Here is a 24,096-nt window from a genome sequence, read left to right as displayed (position 1 = left end):
CCTGTACTACTTCCACTTCTGATACTAGTCATGGTATCAGGTATGATAGAAGTAGTACAGGAAATATAAGTGTACACTGTATAATCTGACAAAGTGATAAAAAAAGTCAAAGAAACAGATTACTCAAAATAATCAAGAAAACTAGACTTATAATTTGAAGTTGTTTTTGTCTTGAATTTAAATTTAGATTTATTCTGAGGTTATCTGTTTCCTGACCTTTTGTAAAGTAAAGCCAGCTTTTTAAATTCACGGGTAGCTTTAATATTTCTTGTTGCCGGAGTAGTATCAATAGTTCTAGCTCTCTCGCTATGAAGTATAGCTACTATTAGGTACTGCTAGTTCTAAGCAGCATTATCCGAAATTTCGGTGGCAATCGTTTGGTTATAGTTTGCTGGTTATTTTTTCAATGAATAGATTCATTGTTTGGTTTATAAAAATGCCAGAAAATAATGGAAAAAACAAATTCGTCCTCAATCACAATGTAATGGTGACCTGTTGAAAATGCTTGTTTTGATTGACGAGGAGTCAAAATCGAATTATATAAAACAAAAAAGTTGCAAATCCTCACATCTGTGCTGGGAGCAAATCAACTTTTACATTTTTGCTAGAAAAATTACTCAAAGCTGCAGAAAAATATATAAAACTTTGTGCCAAATTCCTGTCTGTTTATGCAGTTAGCATTCCCCTCCCTCCTCTCGCCACATCAACGCACAGCCGTGATCGCTGGACATAGCCACAAGCACGAGAATCCCACTCTCTGAGTTCACGAGCAGACAGGACTGCCTCTTTATGGAGGTCTCTGTCCTGGATGGATAAAGCTGGCAGTCATGCCAGAAAATATATTTTCAGTTTTACTGCATAAGCAGGGCGGAGGAGAGACATGGCTTACTGACCAAACGCAATGTAGAGCTCCCTAAAAATCAATTTCAAAATCACTTACAGCAGCTTTAAACTATTAATAATCATAATAGTTGCAGATGAATTTACTGTCGATCAGTTAATCGGTTAAGTGACTTAGTGTTTCAGCTCTAAATATGATTAAATCATTCACATCGCTCTGAAGGACACAGCAGTTGCAGCAGAGTCAGATACGCTGCACGATACTTGGACATACTACAGTGATTTTCTCATTGCGCTGGTCTGTATTGGATGATGGATGGAGATCACAAAGTTCATTTCTAGAGGCGGTCACTGGCAGAAGTGCAGGCGGGGTCAGCAAAGGGCATTTACCTCTGTTGCCCTCATTCTTTCTGCTGTGATAATAGATGCAGTGGCCAAAAGTTGTGCTTGTTGACATGCTGGACAGATGTGTGGTCTCACTTTGTGGTTGTATGTTTGTGTGTGTGTGTGTGTGTGTGTGTGTGTGTGTTGCAGGCCGTGTATAGCGCCTCTTTTCCTGAGGACATTCCCACTAACAAGGGCATTCTGACAGTGGGCGCAACAGATGCAGACTCAGGCTCCAGCGCCGAGATCCAGTATTCCCTGTTTGGCATCGGGGTCGAAGATTTCTACATGGACGCAAACACTGGTACATTCAGTGAATATCTTTCCTCTGGATTTCGCGCGATCAAAATGGTATATCCACTTCAGATTCGACATCTTTTTTCCCAGCCTCTTCTGTTTGTGTCTTTAGGTGAGCTGCGCACAGCCACTGCCATGGACCGAGAAATGACGCCCACCTACAAACTCATTGCCCAGGCAACTGATGGGGGCGGGCTATTCTGCCGCTCTGACATTTCTCTCAAAGTACTGGACGTGAATGACAATGCCCCCTCTTTCTCCTCTACTCATTACCTGGCTAGTGTGTATGAAAATGCCGCCCCCAAGGCGTTGCTTACCCGACTGCAGGCCAGCGACCCTGATGAAGGTAAGCTGTTATGTGATGGATAGGTAACAAATCAAGCAAGGATGCTAATGAACACAGGAAGCATTCAAACTGCTGACTTGTCCATTAAAAAAACAAACCCTCCTGCAGCTGATTGAGACACATTACCACACATAATTGGTTCATGTAGTCTGTGGGTGGGCGCGATTTCTCATCCTGCTCTCTCCAGGTCTCAACCGCACAGTGGTCTATTCTCTAGCGGATTCAGTCGGCGGCTTCTTCTCCATCGACCCCATATCTGGGATGGTGATTCTGGAGAAATCTCTGGACAGAGAGAGCCGAGATTCCTACCGCGTCCGTGTCCGGGCCACTGACCAGGCCGGACGACAGGGAGCGCTGTCCTCGCAGGTTGGTGACACGCATTCCGTCTCAAAAAGATGACACTTCTTGAGCTGGAAATGAATTAAACGTCAAAAATGCACAATATTGAAATTCACAGTCCACACACGATTATATTTTAGATGATATAAGTGTGCTTTTCTGAGTAATTAAATCAGGTGCAGTGCAGTTACCTCAGCCTTTTAGCAATTAACATCAATTATTTCTCAAAACAAAAATAGACCATATTATGCAATTAAACCATTTGCCGCAATAGTGTAATTAAAATGCATGCACTCATATCAAATTGCTGATTAGTCGGCCGCGGTTCCATCCATCTGGTGTTCTTGTATTTCTGTCCACACACATGGATAAGAGAGGCCAATGAATAAAAACATGCTGTTTACCGAGGAGATCAGATAGGGAACCGAGGAGATTTAATCAAGATAAGTCTTCATCAAAGTGTGCAGTGGGTGGGAAAAAATGGGGGAGGTGACAGACCACAGAGAGGATGCATGTCAATGCCAGGTGTAAACAGAGCCAGAGGCAGTGAAGAGAAGAGGAGGAAAAATACCCACAAGACAAGCTGAAACGGTGTTTGCTCTCTCATGCCCTCTGGGTTTCTCTTATTTTAGGTGTTTTTGTTGCTTGCAGAACAAGCCATGAACTCAAAAGTCACACACACAAAGTGAGGTCAGGGGTTGGTGATTTAAGTTTCTACTAAGATGTCCGCTGTCCATGGTGTTGAAACTGAACATGACTATTTGAAGTAATGGGTGCCATTACCACCTCAAATACAAGTAGCAGTAGTTGTAGCCGTAATAGCACCTATAACAGTGTTATTAGTAAAAATGAGCACTTCGCCCCTGGAAAGATTGCCCTTCCGTAAAATGGGCTGACTATGCAGTAGAAGGATGTTAGCATTTTTTGATTTTGGTGCTACATGACCTCGACTGTGGTCTTCCCGTTTGCTCAAAAAGTAGAAAACCAGATTATACACTGCAGCACATCGGACTAAAAAGCACTCCTGCTTATGGGGGACATGCTGGAATATTGGCCGTGCTTGGTTTTTTGAAACAGGAAACAATAAGGTGGCCAGCTGGTGACAAATAACATCACATTAAATCCAAACAGTGCACTAAAATACGTTTTTGAAATATAGCGATGAATTTGATTGATTCACTTTTTTTTGCCTCTGTTTTCACAATACAGGAACAGGAGCTTTGTAAATAAATATTTTGCCCTATCAAAATAACCAGGTTAACTCCTTAAGTTTGTAGCATCGGAGCTTTATTTTGAAGCGTGTGCTCTAAAGCTTCCTCCAGAAACGCAGAAACCAAGTGACGAATCTTGACTCAGATGCCATCCAGCAAAAGCAGCCTTTATCGACTCGGTAAAGTAATTCTCTAACATTTATCTAGCCACCAAGACCTTCTCTCTCAGGCTTTGGTGGGTACTTTAAGTGTTTTTTTTGCCTCAGGCCACTGTCTTGTTAGTAAAACCTTCTTCTTTTGCTCACATTAACGTGCACTGTCCTCTGCGCTGAAACTGAACTCTCGGGGCCTGGAGCGGTGCAGGCAAATTAACTGCTAAGGCCTCTTGTTAACAGTCTCTTGTGTCTTCGTCAGGTGGATTTAACCATTCTGGTGCTGGACGTGAATGACAACGCTCCAGTCTTCCAGAGGAGGGACTACGCCGTCACCGTCCCTGAGGACGTTGCCGTGGGAACCGAGGTGCTGCGAGTGCTGGCGACAAGCGTCGACATCGGACCAAACGCTGAGATCACCTACCGCATCCGGTCAGGGAACGAGTTAAGAAAGTTCTCCATAGACAGAAACCTGGGTAAGCACAGGTCCTTGTACTGTGTCGTGTCGTGTCATATTAATGCTTATTTATGCTGTTTGACTTCATATATGTATGTTTTAGGCTCTATTTCTGTGGCTGATGATTTGGACTTCGAGGTGTGTAAGGACTACTACCTCACCGTTGAGGCCTGGGACAGCGGGAACCCTCCTCTCAGCACTGCTACCATGGTAACCATTGAACTCATGGACGTGAACGACAACGCTCCGGCCTTCAGTCAGGACATTTACAATGTTCTGGTCAGCGAGGACGCATCTATTGGGCAGTCGATTACAAGGGTAACATTCGCTCTGAATTTGTTCTCCACTTTTACGTTCTATCCGTACTTCTCTTTCTTTTTCGTCTACTTTGGGGTTTTTTTTACGCCATATCGGAGTTTTCATTTTTTCCTATAGTTTCCAATTTTATGTTGTCACCCATGCCTGTGTTTTTTCATTTATTTATTTGTTTGTTTGTTGGTTGGTCGGTTGTCCGCAGGATTAGACAAAACTTGGATGGAGGATGGGTCTCGGCCCAGAACAGACCCCGTTCCTTTTTAGTTTGGATCCACACAAAGGAACAGATTCAGAAATGTTTCTCACCCTCTTTAACATTGCCAGATAGGAAATTTAAAAAAAATGTTTTGTTCATTTCTAAGGGAATGATGCATGGATCATGATGAAAAAATTGGAGTAATTTCCAGGATGGGGTTTGCTCATTTTAGTTTAGTTTTATTGTTAAAAAATTGTTTACTTTATGCAGTTGTTATTACTTTTAGGGTGTTCCAGTCTAGTTATTATATTTATATCAGATGGCTAACATACTTTTTCACTCTTTGTTTTTTGTTTAAGTTTTGCTTGACTGTAATAACCCTGCCTCATCTGTGTGCTATCTAGGTCTCGGCAGAAGACTTGGACAGCCAGGTGAATGGGCGAATCACCTACTCCATCCTGAAAGGTGACCGCAGCAACCAATTCTGGATTGACCCCGTGACGGGACTGCTGAAAGTCAATAAGCGGCTCGACAGAGAACTAGTAAGGATGCATCTTTAAGTACAATATCTCATAAACAATCAATAGTAATTTTCTGGTTCATGAGCACAGCCAAGAAAGAAAAAACACCAAGTCCGCTCAAGGTCAGCACACAATGAAGTGTCATATTATGCAGGCATAACAGCGCTTACCGTATTGCCTAATACATACAAATGCTAATGGAGCCTCATCTCCTCTCTCTGCAGGTATCCAGGTACTCACTGTCAGTGCAGGCGTTCGACAGCGGCTCTCCCGCCATGTCCTCCACTGTCATCCTGAACATCGACGTGTCTGATGTCAACGACAACCCTCCCGTCTTCACCCCTCCCAACGCCACAGCCATCATGCAGGTAACAGTCCGTGCATGTTAGTGTCGGTTTGTGCGCTTTTGTGATCGGCTGCACCCCTCAACCTTTTCTCGCTGTCCGCGCTTTCAGCTGAACCAGGCCGCCGGCACCATCCTTGCGCAGCTGTCAGTCAGCGATAAAGACTCCCCTAGGAACGGCCCGCCCTTTGAGTTTCGCATCGTGTCTGGAAATGAGGGGAAATTCTTCACCCTGGACCAGACTGGAACTCTGAGGTCCAGCCGTGTGTTTGACCCTAAAGCCCCCAGAGAGTTCACTCTTGAAATCCAGGTTAGGTGTTTTTTTTTCATTTTTCTTCCATATATTCTGGAGAAGTTGACCGACAAATACACTTTGTTTGCATGGCTACACACAGTCAGCATTAGGAGCCGCCCGTTCCTCACCATCAGCTGCTAAATCCGGCTTTTAGAACTTTTAAAAGTAGCCTTATATAAACACATTTCTGTAACTGAAAAGCTATTAACTCCAGTAATATGGTGGCATAGAAGGAGGGTGTCTTAACATTAACTACTTCTCTGTGGGGGACTCGGGCAGTCTGAGGAGCTGAGGTAAAAAAAGATGAAAAGGTCACCAGATACATATGGTGAGTTTTTTTCATGGGAAGGGCACCCCTGAGAGCACTGCAATATGTTTTCTCGCTCTTTGGGCCACCACAGGTGCACTTGAAATATTTCAGTTACTTTTTAGTGTTTTATCATTGGTATTTAACAGAGCTCAAGACAAAAAATCGAAATGTGATTTGTAGCAAAATACTGATATTGTAGCTATTGTGTTGTTATGATACATAAAAAAGTACTAGGATCCCAAGTTCCCTTAACTGATAGACTTCATACCCAAACTGTAATTCTGTCCACCATGCTCAAATCATGAACGATTCACTGGGATGCGATGTACTTAAAGAGCATTTTTACTCAAAAAATATTAAACTGCGTAAACTTATTTATATATGTATGTATGTATGTATGTATTTATTTATTTATTTATTTTCTGCTGTAAACATAAGGTAAAATTAAACCTGTTGGCAAGCTGCTTGTTGGCACCAGTTTTTATTTTATTTATTTAAAAGCATTTTACATTTTGTAACATGATACATTTTGATGTATCTTTGCCCGTCTCTGAACATGAGACCTTTGCGTCAGCATTGGGATATAGCAGTATTGAACTCAGGGGCGGTTCTGGGGGGGGGGGGCAACAGGGGCCAGTGCCCCCGTAACTCTGAGTCTGGACCCCCCTGTGGCCCCCCTGACAGGGAGTCTGCATTAATAAAACAATGACAGATTTCTTGCAATGATTTTGTTCTGAAGGGAAAGGCAGAAATATAGTGTCTCAGCAGTTTACTACCCAATCAAAATTGCTGAAATTGTAAACACTGTTTTGTCTAAATGAGGGATTTATCTTTTTTTCCGGGTTGTATGTGCCCCCTTACAAAAAAGCCGGCCCCAACCTGGCCCCCCTATTAAAACTGGTCTAGAACCGCCACTGATTGAACTTCCTCTTTTTTTTTCCCCATGAGTCCAGCGGTGCTGCTTTAAGTCAGTACAGTTCTTTTTCAGCTCCAACTACATCACTACATCAGTATTCTTTGTTTACTTGTACAGATGCCAAGAGAGTCAGCGTCTCATCATATGCCCTTGTTATGACCATCTTTACATAATCATAAATTGTACCCAAAATGGCAAATTCATTTTTTCTTACTTACTTTTTACTATAGCTCTGTTTCTTTGATCTGAGTCATTTAATATCTTTCTGTCTCTTTGTTTTGTTCTATCAGGCCAGTGACTCTGGTAAGCCAAGTCTCTCCACCTCCTCCTGGGTCTTTCTGAGGGTCATCGGGAACAGTCAGTACAAACCCTCTGTCTCTCCCTTGGAAATCTTCATCGTCATGGTAACAGATACCTTTGAGGGTGGCCCGATTGGTCGAATCTACGCGACCGACCGCGACCCCAATGACATGCTGTCATTTACTCAGAAGCTTCAGGCCAAGAGTATGTTCAAGATAAACAGACAGGATGGCAGCATAGTGGCTCTGCCGGGCCTGGAACCTGGCAGGTACACACTGACTACGCCACACAAACACACTCTCACGCACACGCGGGCTAAGTACTGGTTGATATGGATAACACCTTTTTGTGTCATTTCCTTGTCCTCTCTCAGATACCAGATGAATGCCACAGTGAGTGACGGACGCTTTGCTGTGATAGCTGACGTGTCAGTCCAGGTCGAACAGGTGACAGATGTACTCCTGCGTAGTGCCCTGACCTTACGATTCAGCTCCCTGTCTCCCGAGGACCTGCTCGTTCGCTACCTGAGCCAAATCAAACTAATGTTACGTGGAATAGCCGGCTGGAAATGGTCACCAGGACAACAGGATCCCCTCCACATACTCGGTGTACAGCCAGTGATAGGGACTTCTGGCGTGGACATGCTCCTGGTCATGGAGCGGCCAGAGGGCAGAGGACGGATGGGTGGTGGGTTCTACTCCAAGCAAGAGTTGTCTGCGAAACTGGGGGAAGCAGCAGAGAGGGGTCTGATTCGGGGCGTCCTATCCGGAGCGGGGGTGGTGAACAGCGCTTGTTCTGGGGAGCTGGAGTGTGGGGACAGGGTGTGCGAACAGACGCTGGTGATGGAGGGAAGCTCGCCTTTCACCTACAGCACTGAGAGGGTCAGTTTGGTGTCACCGAGGTTCAGCTCTACAGAGATCTGCACCTGCCCCGGTGAGCACACCGCACATATGCTTACACAAGCCCAGCCCACATTGTGTTTGCCCCCGATATTTGTCATTTTACCAGTATCGATCATATCGACATCAAGTTTTTTCTTTATTTGAGCTTTCACACCGTAGTTGCTGGTCTTCCCGGGGTCCATAGAATAGAATAGAATGCTTTTATTGTCATTGCATCAAAGTACAACAGTAGTGCATTAAGTACAACGGAATTGGAATGCTGCTCCAGTAAAGTGCCTCATTAATCATAAAAAACTAATTCCACTCTTCATTCAATGCAAAACATTCACACAATACACACACCCACACCAACACCTACACAGAGATGTATCTCCTAAAACATAAACATCATAGTAGATAATGTAAAGTGCTGAGTGTCAGTTTAAGAAGTTTAAAAAATAAGTTTAGCTTCATTTAAAACTGTTATTGTGTTAGGAAAAAAGCTGTTCCTGAATCTACTAGTCCTTGTTTTTAGAAATCGGTAGTGTTTCCTTGAGGGCAAGAGTCCAAACAGTGAGTGACCAGGGTGAGAACAGTCCTTTATGATTTTGGTGGCTTTTGAGAGCAGTCTTGTTTTGGCGATTTCCTCTAAAGAGGGAAGAGGACAGCCAACAATCTTCTGTGCTGTGTTGATGACACTCTGTACTGACTTTTTGTCCGCTACCGAGCATCCAGCATACCACACAGTACATCAAGATGCTCTCTATAGTGGAACGGTATCAACATTAAGATGAGACAACAAATGAAAAAAACTCATAAATCAAGAAACCATAACCATAACCCATGAAAGGAACAGGAACGAAAAATTGTCAAAAACATGGCTCCAAAAGATAAACAAAAAGCAATGGAAAGCTACCAAAACACTTAAAACACAATATCATCTATGATAGATTGCTCAATTATATTTTTAAGTGGCCTCTTGATAGTAAATCTATTTTTAATCTGTTTGATGTAGTTGGGCAGCATGTTGCCAAATCTGTGAGCTCCTGTAGGGTCTGAATTTGAATTTCTGTGATTGGTTGCTTTTTCTGACTATGTTATTGTACTTTCTTGTGTTTTGATAAATCTCATAAAATAAGTGTAATATTGGCTGTGTGAAGGAAAAACAGACGACAGACAAAAGTAGCATGAAAAAGGTGCAAACATTCGTTACAGAATAGAATGTATAAAAAAATGTTTGCATAGATAGGATGATGAATATGTTATTTCCTAATATTTTTGTAATTGTCCCTTGTCCAACAGGAGGGACATGCCCCACTCCTGTGGAGCTTTGTGAGGGTCAGTCCTGTCCATCAGACATGCAGTGTGTCCGTTCTGGTCCTACAGCGCCATCTGTCTGCCAGTGTCAGCCTGAGAGACTCGACGAGTGTGCAGGTATGATTTAATCCTTCCTTGTGTTTGGGTGTATCTGATCGGGGTAGACACGTAGATTCCATAAATTCCGTGTCTTTTCCCCCATGAATTAAAGCCTTTCCTCTCGTATTTGACTCGTGTATCTCATATTTTTTTGTGACTTTGTAGGTCAAACCTCCCTGAGCTTCTCTGGAAACAGTTACATCAAGTACAGAGTGACAGAGAGCGGCCAGAGTGGGGAGATGAGGCTCGGCCTGAGGATCAGAACACTTCAGAGAAGAGGAGTGATTATGTTCACGCGTGTCAACCCTTGTACCATGCTCAAGGTTAACATACTCACATCCTAATTCCAAATATGCTCTGCAAAGGGAGTCCTGTATTTTAGTGGTTGCATCATTTTTCTTATTTTTTATTTTCCCTTTCCTCCCTCAGATCGAAGGGGGTCGACTCTGGTTCCAGTTGGACTGTGACAACACCCTCGGCATTATGGGTATCTCTGGCAGGCCCATAAACGACGGATTCTGGCATGCTGTTGCCTTGGAGCTGACTAGGAACTACACCCTCCTGTCACTGGATGACAGCTATGTGGAGCGCCGCCGAGCAGCCCGAGCGCCTGTTCGCCTCTGGCCTCTGGCCCCGGATTCGTCTTTTTTCTTCGGGGCCCAAGTGAGGCCACCAAGCGGGCAAGGCGAGAGGCCAAGCCCAGGGCCAGGGAGAAGCCAGGGGGGTCCTGGACTTGGGGACCGTGGAGGGAGAGCCCCGCCGAGAGCCCAGGACGGCTTCCAGGGCTGCCTGGGCTCACTGATGCTGAACGGCAACGAGCTGCCACTCCAGAATAAGCGGAGCCGCTACGCCGAGATAGCCGGGCTGAGCGAGGTCAAGTTGGGCTGCGTGCTTTATCCGGATCCATGTGTCAGTCAGCCCTGCCTCAACGGAGCCATGTGCAGCAGCCTGCCCTCTGGAGGTCTGTTTAGATGCCGGTGTGGATGTATGTGGGTGTTCAGTCATCGTGTTGTATGAATATATGTCATCAGTAAATGATGAACACTGTCATTTCAGCATATTTGCTGATTTGCTTGTTTGTGCAGCAGTGACCACATATTGTATCCATTGTATGTATTGTGTATACTTAGCCTTTCGCTTCCTCCAGTATTAAGTCAGTTACTCACAAATAACATCACATGTAATTCCCAAGATCTGATATTGATGTTATTCACTAATATTTATGATTATACACATTATTATTTGATGCGTTCTGACTCTCTCTCCAACAGGCTTTGTGTGCAGTTGCAGCGCTGGCTTCACTGGGGGGCGCTGTGAAATTGAACTGACATCCTGCATGCCCAATCCATGCCAGAACGGTGGGGAGTGTAAGCCTTTGGGCAGTGCATTCTTCTGTGGCTGTCCAAGAGGACTCGGGGGACTTATGTAAGATAAAATAGCCTGCAGTCACACACACACACATTTTAGACCTTAATTGCCGATCATCAGACATCTTGGTGAATAGTATGCCCTGTGTACACAGCATCTACGCAATGTTAGGTTATTGATGGTTTAGACACATTAACATCTGCAGCCCTCCCCCCCCACACATACACATTTAGACACAAAGAGCATGAATTCTGAAGGCAAGAAACACAAACGCACTCATTCATTAGCCCGCATTAGCACCACAGCACCCACTGTGTTGTTTTAGTTGTTATTGTGCAAGATAAACTAGTGTTTCTAATTTAATTCAGTATAATTCTGGCTGAAAAGCCTATAATCATTCTCCAGCTTCCTTCTTAATTACAGCTCAGTAATTGCCTTTGAAATAACCTCCCTGCTCATGCGGCTGTTCAGCTGAGCCGCCACTAGAGAGCAGTTTCTCCTCAAAGTAGAACATGGCTCTGCTTTTTTTTTTTTTTAAATATTCTTGACAAGAATTTTGAAATGCTTCTGATGAAACTGGATTGATTTAACTTTGGCTTCATAGTTTGCTCATATCATTATCAGTTTACAATGAACACACAGACTGAAAAACACTGTGTTCTGCCACAAGGGAACAGCTTCTGATCATAATTGTCTATGACATTGTTCTTTCTGCAGATTGATAGAAAGTAATATCAAACTGAATAGAAATAAAGTATTGAATATGAGCAGAGAGTTCCTTTAAAATGAAAAAAGTTGAATAATTTAGCTTCAGAAGCTGAATCACAGACTTAGAGATACAATAAAAGTTTGACACAACTTACTGAGTGAATATCACAATCAGCTATACATGCTTAATGACTTCATTATTGTTCAGAGCAGAACATTAGGTACCGATTGCATGGAAGCTTCCTGCAATACTGTTTTTTCGTCTTACATCAGACCCCTCGTACAGTGTTTTGAAAAATCCCATCAAGAGAAAAATAATTGAAAAGCGAAATACAAGCATTTTCTATCTCCCTCACAGCAGGGCGCCATGTTTGAAATGATAAGCCACAATGAGCACACGTGTGTGTGCGGAGTAAAACTACATTTGTGATGTTCTGCCGTAATTTGTGTCTTTATTGAAGAGCATGTGTGTGTGATAGAGTTTGTGTGTGTGTGTGTGTGTGTGTGTGTGTATGTGCAATCAGTCAAATTTCTTTACATCAGAGCCATGTTAATGGGGATAACAGGGGGATCCGTGAAGATAATCTGTCGATTTAGAAAAGAAAAGAAATGTTCTCCAAAGTGTTGATTCTCTTTTTTCGTCTTTCAAACTCACTGTCACGCTTTCATCTCTCATTCTTCTCTTTTCGCTTTGATACAAATCAGCTCCACCACTCCCATGCATAGCAATGTATTTTTCGTCTGTGCCCTTGCAGATGTGACGAGGATGTAAACGAGTGCGACCAGAGCGAGTGCAGAAACGGAGGAGAGTGTGTCAACACGTTCGGGTCCTTCTACTGTAACTGCTCGGAGGGGTACGAGGGTCAGTACTGCGATGATCTCGCGCCTGATGACCCGGGGGACGACACGCAGGTAAAGTGCGGACAACACTCTAATCTGTTTTTTATCTTACATAATTCACTCACGTATAATCCGAAAAAGGTACCAGCCTCTTGTCTCCGGGTTTTTGCACAGTCAGCTTGCTCTTAACGGGACTTGGCGTACTCAGTGAGGCTATTGTGAATTTTGAGTGTGCGGTGGCCTCCTGGAAAGCTGTATTCACCAGCTCGGTATGTTTGTCTCTGCAGCAGATGAATGAAAGTGTGGTAATGGGCAAATCACAGTTTCCATTTGAAGTTGTCACGCTCTTGACTTTCATCGTGTGCTTCTATACCTTACATTGAGACTGCAAGCCCAATTAATGCTGCACATTGCGAGAAGGAAAGGCGGCTCCATTATTCCCTAGAAGACTGTAACCATAGTCGACAAAACCTCTTAGGCCGCCTTCGCAACGAGTCGATATGTTCGCGTTGTTTGTTCGTTTTAAGGACATTTGAGGGCGTCTATTGCTGGAAATAAAGCTGAATACATATTTGGGTTTTTTTTTTTCGCGGCGCCTACCAGCTCTTTGAAAACAAGTATCCGTGGAATTGATCATCTGTTTCATACGGCAAGCCTAGAAATGTGATCATTGTCATCTCTGCAGTCATGATTAGATGCTGAAAATGGAAATATATCCAACATCAGATGAGATGAAATGTCAGTAAGGTCATTAATCAAAAGCTGCTAATGAAACATACGTAACGCTGGTGGTCTTTTCAACCTGTGAGTTCTTCATTTGCATTTATCTTCCTTTATTAGTCCCTTCTGAACTGTACTTCAGAAACATGCATGTTAAATAAAATTGTCATACAGCTGCCTGGAATCTGTACTAATGTCAGCCTGAGAGGGAAAAAGTCCAAATTGTAGCTTGACTCCTTGTTATACAACATTTTTAGGAAGGGTTCCATCGTGCCAACATATGCAGAGTCCTTTCAGCAGGTTGGAAATACATGAGTTCCTTTCAGAGTTTCACGATTCCTCTCTTCCTGTTGCCCAGGCGGAGCCCCTGTCTTACGTTGGACCCGGGGAGATAATTGGCATCGGGGTCCTTGCCTTCGTCATCATTCTCCTCCTCATACTCTTCGTCGCCTTCAGGAAGAAAATCAAATTCAGGAAAGACTCAGATCCGGGCCCGGGGACTCAGAGTGTGATGGGCGTGTCAGCGATTTCCACAGAAACCAGCTACATGCTGCACAAGACCGGCATGGGGGCGGAGGGGATCGAGTTTAAAGCGGTGCGCGTGTCAGGTTCACCGGGCAACACGAGCACATACGGCGAGGTGGGAATGAGCACCGGAGGACCTCCCCAGGTCATGGTGCGACCAACTGCCCACTCACCTCTTCCAGGTGGGCTCATTAACCCGGCCATGAGGGGTGGGGATGGCGACAAGACCACTTCCAGTGAGGGCAGTCAGGTATGCAAACTATTATAATTTATTTCCTCATCTCCGGTTTCATAATACAACCATAAACTTTCAAAACTGGAAGACTTTGTAATGGCAGTTTATGAGTAATACCAGGGAAATAACAAGAGAACTTGGGTAATGTTAAAAAATCTGAATTTATATTAAAGTTTTATACTTCATACTAATAAAATGAAATGAAATAAAATATCAGGTCAGAGTTTATATACCAATATCATTGTTAACATCAGCATATCTCCCAGGGCCTCGTTTTATTTGATGATGCTGTTCTTCTGTAACTCTATTTCTATTGCTTAAAAGAGTGCCAAGATGCGGGTACCTTATGACCCTTATAACTTACAAACAGCCATGTCTAGTGTAAGGGGGAGCTAACTGTCCTCTGTGTACAATTACAAAAAAAAAGTGCTTTCTATGGCTGGAAGATAGACTGCTAAAATTTTTATATGGTGGACGGTGAAACTTTAGTAATATTCTGATGATTACTTTTAAAAACCAGGAGGTGCTGTCTGATAATAAACTTAAAAGTCGGGAAAAAGTCAAGTTTGTTTAAAAAGCTGCCATGTGTAAAATTTGAACGTTAGTGATTTTAAAGGGTAAGTTCACAAATAAATGATTAAATTCAGCCATTCAGCAAAACAGCGTTGCCGCGTTCTCCTGAACAAGTGAAGTAGATGGGGACTTCAAATATAAAACATAAAAAAACAACAGCTAAAAAAAATGACATACAATGGCTTCATACAATAAATACTTACTGTCTTTTTAAATCAGTTTGAGATCTCAGGGCTTCCAAAAACTTGGCTTACAGTGGGTGAATTTACCCTTTAACACCCTCCATAGTAGCATCAAAAGGACCTATGTTAACTCAATCCCAATTTGGGGATGCTGAGATGTGTGGATTTAAAGTAATGTTTATACTGCATCAATTTTCATTAGTTCAGTCCAGTTATTCTAAAAATAAAAACTTGTAATTAGAGTAATTTTAAAGATGCATCAAATATTTCTTGAGATTAAAGGTGCAATATGCAAGAATTTTAGATTAACCCTCTGAGGTCGACTAACACGCTGGCACGTCCAAATCATGTGACCAATTTAAGATGACGTAGCAGCAAGATGCAGCCTCAGTGAGCCTCGATTCCGACTTATGTGTCAGTGCGGCCTTCAAACTATATACCAGTTTTTAAATTGTGTTGATAGGCCAAGTAAAACCGGACTTACGATAAATAATGTACGCCACCCTGTTTCGCTAACATTGCCATCACGTTTGCTACGCGTTTGGTGGATGCAGGAAGAAATGATAAAGACAGGCTTTTCTCACAAAAGTGTCCACAAGCAGGAAGTGTTTGCAAGCAAAAAAACATGTGATACCCCTTTTCCTATTGGTGGAAAAAGGCACCACACCAACCAATCACGAAAGTATATGGCAAACCACGTGATTTGGTTGCTGAGGAACAGGGGGAAGTTGTGGGAGGGACGGCGGCGAAAGAGTGACTGTGACGGTAATAGAGACGGCAGAGTGTATAGTTAGTGTGTTACGTAGTGTGTGGTGTAGTGTGTTTAGTGTATAGTGGAGTCCTTTTTTTGTTTTATGCTGAATGTGGATTGCTGAATGTGGAGCAGGCAGTGTAGCTCTTCATTGAGCTGGAAGGAGCTGAGGGAGGGCTGAGCCTTAGGCATTGCCTGCATTTAAATGTAAATAGTTACATATAATTTTGTAAAATTCAAAAATGTATGCACAAATTTAGCAAACAACAATTTATATTTGCATTAAAAGTAATAAAATTGGTTTGTTAAACATATTTGTGGTTTTCACAGTAAAAAAATCTAACTTTTTCCTACTCGGATTTTATGTTTTTTTGTGATTTTATGTCCATTGTGTTAATACAGTATGCCAAAATGAAAAAAATAACTGTACAGTCACACATGTGAGGTTGTGCTGAAAATAATGACACCAAACAAGGTGTCAATAGTTTTTAAGACAAAAACAGCCAATTATACCCTGGACCCCAGAGGGTTAAAACATTCAAAATTGAACTAAAATCGTCAGCAGAATGTGAAAAAATAACAGAGCCGCTCCCTGCCAGCATTACCCACCGGGACCCAACTGCCCCAAGCCTGAAAACCTCATTCCTGTGGTAGCAGTGTAAACACCAGCACCCTGGTGCTCCGAGCTCCCTGTCCAGTCCAGGCAGAGTCAGCTTTGGACTGCTAGCTGGACAGCTTACTGAGCTAACTAGCTATTGGCAGCTACAGTTAGAAGCTGTTACGGGTGATATGCTGCCCCTGATTTTGTTTGGGGTATGAATTCTTACATATTGCACCATTTAAGATACTTTTCAAATTAAAAAGGTCAGGTTGTAATCGAGGCTGTATCCTTCAAATCCCATGAAAAGACCTAAAGCCGCATACATCATTCGCTCTCTCTCTCCCAAAATGGGCTAAATAGTTTCCTGAAGCCGCTGAGCACTTTAGTTTTTTTAGCAAATGTTCCTGAAGAGGAATAAATATTGCATTTGTTGGGGAATATTTTGGCCCACATATTTGGTAAGTTAGGGAGAATTTATGGAGCAGAATAATGGATGTGGGATTGACTCAAAATGTGTTCAATTTAATAAAAGAGCATGTTACACAGTGCAGGGGTGCTACTCATCAATGTGTTTAAACAGTTGGTAGTCTGGGTTTTTTTTTCACTGGTGTTGTCTTCCGTCCTCCGCAGTTCAGCAGCTTCCTCTCAGACATGTCCAACGTCCGAGGCGTGGCTAACAGGAGGGGTATCGCAGTGTGCAGCGTCGCACCCAATCTCCCTTCGGCGTCGGCCTGCCGCGCAGAGCACAGTCCGGCCCACAAAGTGTCCTGGGAGGGTGAGGAAGCCAGGGAGGAAGGGCTGGAGCGCACAAGGGATGAGAGAGAGGAGGAATGGGGACAGAGAGCTTTTGAGTTGGAGAGAACACAGAGAGATAACAGTCCACAGGGTAAGTCTGCGAGCGAGTGCACACACGCAGACACACACACACACACGCACACACACACACACACACACACACACACAGAGGCATGCATGCACAGTTTCTTACCTCTGATCAAAAAGGCACAGAGCACACAGGCCATGAACTCATTGTGCTACAGCCACACCATCATCTCCAGTGAGGGAGCTTATTTCACAGTGATCTTTGCCTTTTGATCACACACATCAAAGAGAATGGCCCAGAGTAAGCAAGAGTGGTTAAAAAGTCATATTTTTTTATTTTGCTCAGCATTCCAGTTTAGTTTAACTATTTACTGATGGCATGACTCACTATTCTTTTACGCTGCCGAAATTGGCAATCATGTCCTCTCGTATCAGGATGAGGACTCTTACATCTCCTGTGCACTTCTGTTTGAATGGTCAGGGTAATCAGCCAGAACTGATGTCCTATGTTCTTGTCCTACTTTTGCGGAAAAAAAGTCCAAATCAAAGTTGCTGGAACACAAAGAGAGTTTTTTTTTTTTTCCCCCTGCGAAGCTTATTTATTTATTTAATTTTCATCCAAGATTGCCTCACGCGTACCTTTGTCAACAGAGAGAACAACAAACCAAAAGCAAGAGCGGGTGAGAAATCATTGTCAGATGATTCAACTTCGGTCTGATATTTAGCTGTCGACGGCGTTTGTTCTCTGTCAATGAAATGACCATGTTGCATCTCAGTGCTGAGGTAGACGTCACATGTTTCGATTCTCTGTCCAACCTGTTGTTTTGAATAATACAGCCTGCAGTGGGAACTTCCTGCCTGTTAATTATTGATTTCTTCCTGTAGGAATGGTAGAGAGGTTGTTTTATTTATTTTTTTTGCTCCCCTGTTGAGCGTATGCACAAAAAAAGAGAGAAAAAGCAAAAAAAAAATCCTTCCCTTAGTGGTCAAAGTTACAGCGTAAGTCCAACAATTAATATGTGATTATAGCCCAATCATATTCTCTTTATTGCGTTAATGATTCCAGCCTTAAGTGCCACTTTAATTAATCAATTGGAAACAGTTCAGTTAATTATTCACACCATGGCAACCACAAACAGGTGGAGTAATGAATACTGCAATAGATGGGCCCAAGTCAATACAAAGGAAAACATATTGGTCGCTTTTCTGTCACTACCTGCTGTTCATGAATAAATAAGATTCGATGAATAATGAAAAACTTGGAAAATACATTAACAAATCAAGTCTCATATCGGTCAGTTTTTCGCAATTGTACTGTCAGATATATATGTCTCTCACAGTAAGTATTGTGCATTGATCTTTTGCAGAGAAATTTAGATTTAATTTAAAGTTCATCACTGAATGAACGATAACAAAGGCCTCAGGAAGCAGTTGAAGAATGCAGAAAAAGTTGCAGAAAACATTATGTGAAGCTGCTAGAAACTTTCAGAGGTTAGGATTAATGCAACATTTGGTTAGGTAATAAGTACGAGCAAAGTGTGAAGACGCAAAAGTTTTGACATAATGTCAAAGACCTTATGTGCTGTGTTGCTATTGAAGTTAGTATGCTAACCAGCTAGCCCTGGCCCCTCCTCATCCTAATACCACTTTGTACCTGCAAGAGGTCATAGTCTGATAGCCCCCATAGTTGAATTCAACTATAGATAGATAGATAGACAGATAGACCATACTTTTAGCTCTTATTGTGCGGTGTGATGGCCTGTGGCAGGAAAGATTTTCTGTTTCTGTGCTTTCGACAGCAGAGCTGGAGCAGCCTGTGAGAGAAGGTATTCCGCTGTCTTTCTACTGTGTGTTGGAGAGGGTGCTGATCATTGTCCATGATGGATAACAGTTTATTCAGTTTGCTTCTTAGTCTGATAAGTCAATAAAATAAACTCACCAACTATCAAGAAATAGAGATATTTTTTATACTTGTTTTCCGCACTGTACAGAAAAAAATTCAACTGCACACCATTCATGTTTAACAGAACCAAGCTGAGCTTAACTGCCTCATTAACTCACACTCCATCAAACTCATAAAAAATATTTTAATAAAACTCATCAAAACAGTCTGTCAGTCAAAATCACCTCCTTTGGTCGAAAGACATCCTGAATTTACAGAGTAAGATGTGAAAATATCCCAGCTGTACATGGCATTTTATGACCTTCATGCCTCTCTTGTAGCTGCCTGTTGTTGTCTTGTTGTTTCCGGGGTTATAGTCTGGTCAAAACCACTGTAAATCGCCTCCATACTGTCCTCAAACATCTTTTGCACACAGAGGCTGTGCTCTGTCCCAGTCTGGCATCTAGCTGTGTTCACTGGGAGGCCAGTTGACTGAGCATTGTTGCCCCTAGTGACTTCCTCACGTAATTTGAGGTTGCAGTGTGGATAGACTCTCATCATCCAACAGCTCTCAGCTATATATACTTTCTTACGGCATATTGCTAAAGCCAGTGACAGCTACAGCAAAGAGTGGCATGTCCAGTATAGTCACCACCTGGAAGCAGTAAAGCTGCCCTCTAGTTATGTAGAAAGCCCTTACAAATTACACCTTTTACTGAAAGTTAATGTGACCTTTTCACCTCAATGTAACCTTTAGCATAATTACTTTTTAATAGCCAGATAATGACTCCTGAAGATTTTTTTAATACCTCTTGCAGTAGGAAAAGTATAAGGGGTTTAAAAAGCTTCAGGCCAGGATGATTACATGGTTTGGCTGAGCGTTAGTGGTAGGATTAGAGCAGGCAGGGTCGAGTCCAACACCTCAGGCATGGCTGCCAATATTGCCACATGGCAGAGTGGTCACTGGCACAATAACAAAGGCGCGTGTGTGAGGAAAGAAAACAAACGGAACAGATAAAGACAAAAAAAAAATGGTTTACTTAGTTTTTGTATATTGCGAATTGTCCCCTCACCTGCATGCTGAATCAGACCAGCGTCTGCTGCGCTGCCTTTCTTATTTTGTTTGATTGATGGTGCTGCCTTACTGCTCACATTCCCACAGGAGCATTTCACTTGTTCCAGACGCATTGGACCACGACCACCTAGCTCGAGCTCAGAAAGCCAAAGTTGATGTCCAGACATCCTGGCCCTCGTGGGCAGCGTATGGTTTTGGTTACAAGATGGGCCAAGCCCCGACTGCTTGCTTGCAGAATATTCAGTGTAAAGGGCTATTTCGAAACGGACAAGAGAATGCTCGAAGATGTGCCAGACAAGGGCGACAGAGACATGCTGTGCCCAGTGAGGAGCAAGCCTCCAATCTTAAAACCTCTCATAACAATCCAGGCTGCCAGGTACACTGACAAATTGTTTATTGCTTTCTTAACCAGGAAAAGCTGTTTGCCAGCCTTACTGTTTAAATAAAGCAACAGCTGGAAACCACAACAATTCAAGATTATGCATTTTCACCTGCACAGGATTTATGAAAACAGAAGAACAGCACCGGGTGTTTTTCAGATATTATGCCAATGCAGTAACTGTTTATGCAACACCCTAGGTAAAGGAACTGAAACATGTTTTTACTACAGGTCTGTTTTGTCTTCCATATAACAAATTATGTCTAAATGCGTCAGTATTTACTGTCCCATGTTGTAGAAAGTGAAATTCCCATGCCTGTTTTGATAACAAAGCAGGGTCCAGGATAAATACTGTCAAATTATCAAAACACCTAAGAAATACAAACAACACATAATTCTTTTAACAAGCTGACTTCCGAAAAAGTTATGATGTCACAAATGTACAGTCGACGCCTTTGTGACGCCAAACATGGCTGTGATTTGGCAACACATATAGGAGATGATGTGAGAACATAGTGGGTGATGGCTGCTCAGGCCCATGAGAACTGACCAATCAGAGAAGACTAGGCTTTTGAAGAGGGGGGAGTCTTAAAGAGACAGGCACTGAAAGAGAGCATTAAGAGCAGGGTTTAGTACCGAACTTTTAACAGCACCAACTGAATTACATTGGCATGTCTGTGTACCGATTAAATCAAATGGCCAAGTTTTGGGTCCTGACAGCACTTCATCTGAGTAACATTATAGAGACAAAGAGAGAGAGTAAGATGTCATTCCTGCAACAAGTCACAGTGATTTGCTGCAATATTCCTATCGCAAAATACAAAAATTGCCATGTCATCGACATCTTTATTTAATTATTTAGCTAGTTGATAAAGCTGCTGTTAGAGACGATTGAGCTTGTTTTACTATCTTGGCTTATGTTATCTTAGCATTTTTACGAGGGTTAGCCAAAACTCAGAAGCTGATTTCGATAATTGCCTTACCAGTGTGCTCTTTAGTACGCTATATGAAGTCTTCTAGTATATATTAAACAGGTCTATCCTACCTATATGACTACATGACATTATGACTTATTTACAACTAAAATGAAATTTTTGTTATTACAGAGAGAGTAAAGTTCAGAGAAAAATCATTTGGTATCGGTACCAACAGGTATCTGTGTCAATTTCAGCCAAATTGAAAGTATGAACCTGAAAATGAGCATAATGACATTAAACATAAGCAGCTGCCCATGAACTTATAGTCTTTAAATACTTATGACATACATAAGAAAATATTTTATCAAGACTAAGAATCCTTATTATTCATTGACAATCAAGGATACTCAGTTTCACACATAAAGGTCAGTAAAGTACTTGAAGTGTAAGAAGAGTCAGCCAAGGGGCAGTAAAAGGGTGACTGTTCCCTGTTTTTTCCACCCTCCGACATAAAGTCTTTTTAGTTTTGCCAAAAGTTACTTTTAATCACATCAGCAGAGCTGCCAGCTCTTATTTCTGAGCAGCTTTGTATTCCAAATAGAAATGTTGCTCTAGCCCATAGAAATTATGTTTTACTCTGTCTGTCCTCTGTGTCTCTTTCCAAATTTGAACACTAAAGTGAAACTAGGCATTTCATTGCTGCTCGATGACTGGAGCACCTGGTAAAGCGGCAAACCTGTCTCTGATCTCATCAGACGGTCCTATAGATAGGTTTCAAAGCAACTTCCAACTATCTGAAGTCATTGGGACACATGAATGCCCTGCTCTGCCTCTCTGGCAGTTATCTGACAACACTTACTTAGAGGCAATTCTGACCCCCACCCCAACTCAAAATAACTGCTCGGCAAAGTAAAACAGTGTCAGGAATCACACTGCCTTGTAAACATCTATTTATTTGAAATATTGCTTCTAAAGACATGCAGGTTAAGGCTAAGTAGAGACTCTGTGGCTGGCAACTTTCTCCAAAATGAATTTCATCTGACTTACTCGCGCAGACAAAATGTCAAGTCTGTGACTGGAAATAAGAGCTTTGATTACTGCAGTGGACGAAGTTTAGACTCTTTTTTTTGTCCTTGTACCTGCTGTTTTGAGGAGTTTGTGTTGCACATCTGCTACACTTTACTGTACTAGGACAAGTAACTCTGTGGTCTCACCGTCCATGATTCCTCCAGCTGGTGCAGACGGCATTGAATCAGCAGACCTGGAGTCTCAAGTGGGTGTTCTGGGATTTGGTGAAAAAAACGCTTTACTCAAAAGCTGTTTGGTCCACCTCCGGGAACAGGCCAAAATGTATTTGGAGCATACTGCAATTCAAATTGTCTTGTGAATTGGTTGTTTTTATGTGTGTGTCTATATTCAAGCCTATACTAAAACAGTTCTCAGATGGAGGCGTTGACAGAGGTTTTGGTCGCTGCAATCATTTCTCCTGTTGATCCCCCCTCAGTGTAAGAGATGGGAAAATCCCCAGACCTTGTTTCATGTAAAAAATGTGTTCAAGTGCCAAATCCAGCGCTGACCCACTTGATTTGGCTAACTCAAACAGCATAAGCCCCATATTACCTGGGAGTCATGCCAGGAGGGACCTCTTCACATCTAGGACGAACAGAAGGAATGATTACAGCATTCAATTAGTCTTTAAATGTACATAGAGGTATGTGAGTAATACATGTTGACATGGTGCGTTGGTTATCAGAAATACTTCCAAAAAGTGTTGGATTGATAACATGTATCTCTGTGTGTTTGTACATTAGATGTGCCAGAGCTGGTGGATGAGGGGGCGTGTCTCTCAGACTCCACCTCTGAGGAACACTCCCTCAGTTCCTACACTTCTGAGTCCTTCGATGACAACGGTAAGACCCATTTACACCTGTCACTGCGTGTATTGACTCCTTTCCCATTGCCAGTGGACAAGTTTTCCTTTCTGTTGTGGTGTGTTATGTTCAACATCTCAAAGTACTAGAAAAACAAGAAATAGTAGAAGCAGCATGGAGGCAAGTGAATGTTGTGGTGTTTTTATCTTTATCTTTTCCTTTAGTCTTTCTTTCAAACCAGCTGAACAGTGTTCGAGACAGATGAAGCATTGAAGCACCGCTGTCATTTAACTTAGCTTAGCTTTTCTGCTTCTTAGCATTGTGCAGGAAAAGGGGCGGAAATTAGCTTGTCCTCCCAGGGGTCATGTTTCCTTCACTGTCAACTGAAGCCTACACACCTGTGACTTCTGAGGCCCTGTTCACATTTGGTATCAGCATCCTAGTATCCTGACTGATCCTGTCACACGTAGACAGCTCTAACTGCAGGCATGTACACCCCCAAGAAGCATTGAGACCTAATCACTCAGACTATGTTCAGGGGAGGTCTGTGCCGCATATGTCAACATGCAATATTCCCAGAGTTCATGATCAAGAGGTCACATTATGCTAATTTACAGGTACCTGCTTTTATTGGGGTGTCCTAGTATAATAGCTTTACATACTTTAATTTTCAAAAAGCACATAACATTATTGTGCATTGTTGCAGCGTCCCTTTTCACACTGTGTCTTGAGCGCTCCGATTTAGCTACAGAGTGAGACATCTCGCCTCTGTCCAGTCTTTGGTGAGAGTTGCAAGGTAGTGTGATCTAAAATAACACCGCTATAGCAGTAGCAACTGTATGTCTGCTGACTGACTGGAATGTATATGATTTATAATAAATATATAAAAATAGATACTTGTATAAAGCCTGTTACATAGTGATGCCCATAAGTTACTGAAGTAAAGGCTCAACTTCAAACCAGGTGTTTCAGGCAGTCCAGGAGCAGTGTTTTCTGTGGGAGAGTGAAACTCCCATTGACGAAGACTTTAAGCTCTTTTCACAGACCCTTTACATGCACATAAATACTCCATAACACAATAAAGAAAAGGCAAAAACCCAAGAGCAAAATATGACCTCTTTAAGAGAT

The 24,096-nt window shown here is 42.5% G+C and overlaps 1 protein-coding gene across 1 annotated transcript in view; it reads left to right on the top strand.

Annotated features, from left to right (window-relative positions):
• The window catches only part of fat3b (FAT atypical cadherin 3b), an 86,703-nt gene that overhangs the window by 54,873 nt on the left and 7,734 nt on the right, over positions 1-24,096 (top strand). The window contains exons 32-49 of the mRNA XM_030438711.1: positions 1,375-1,528; positions 1,634-1,867; positions 2,055-2,233; positions 3,832-4,045; positions 4,130-4,344; positions 4,942-5,079; positions 5,283-5,426; positions 5,514-5,711; positions 7,213-7,490; positions 7,596-8,155; positions 9,406-9,537; positions 9,685-9,842; positions 9,949-10,480; positions 10,791-10,944; positions 12,351-12,507; positions 13,514-13,930; positions 16,653-16,908; positions 22,909-23,007. Of these exons, the coding sequence (XP_030294571.1) occupies positions 1,375-1,528; positions 1,634-1,867; positions 2,055-2,233; positions 3,832-4,045; positions 4,130-4,344; positions 4,942-5,079; positions 5,283-5,426; positions 5,514-5,711; positions 7,213-7,490; positions 7,596-8,155; positions 9,406-9,537; positions 9,685-9,842; positions 9,949-10,480; positions 10,791-10,944; positions 12,351-12,507; positions 13,514-13,930; positions 16,653-16,908; positions 22,909-23,007 (4,219 nt within the window). The remainder of the gene's footprint in view (positions 1-1,374; positions 1,529-1,633; positions 1,868-2,054; positions 2,234-3,831; positions 4,046-4,129; positions 4,345-4,941; positions 5,080-5,282; positions 5,427-5,513; positions 5,712-7,212; positions 7,491-7,595; positions 8,156-9,405; positions 9,538-9,684; positions 9,843-9,948; positions 10,481-10,790; positions 10,945-12,350; positions 12,508-13,513; positions 13,931-16,652; positions 16,909-22,908; positions 23,008-24,096) is intronic.

The sequence above is a fragment of the Sparus aurata genome, chromosome 13, assembly GCF_900880675.1.
Source record: "Sparus aurata chromosome 13, fSpaAur1.1, whole genome shotgun sequence".
In the NCBI taxonomy this organism is placed as follows: Eukaryota; Metazoa; Chordata; class Actinopteri; order Spariformes; family Sparidae; genus Sparus; species Sparus aurata.
Note: the sequence above shows the minus strand (reverse complement) of the source record. Positions and strands in the feature narration are given on the sequence as shown.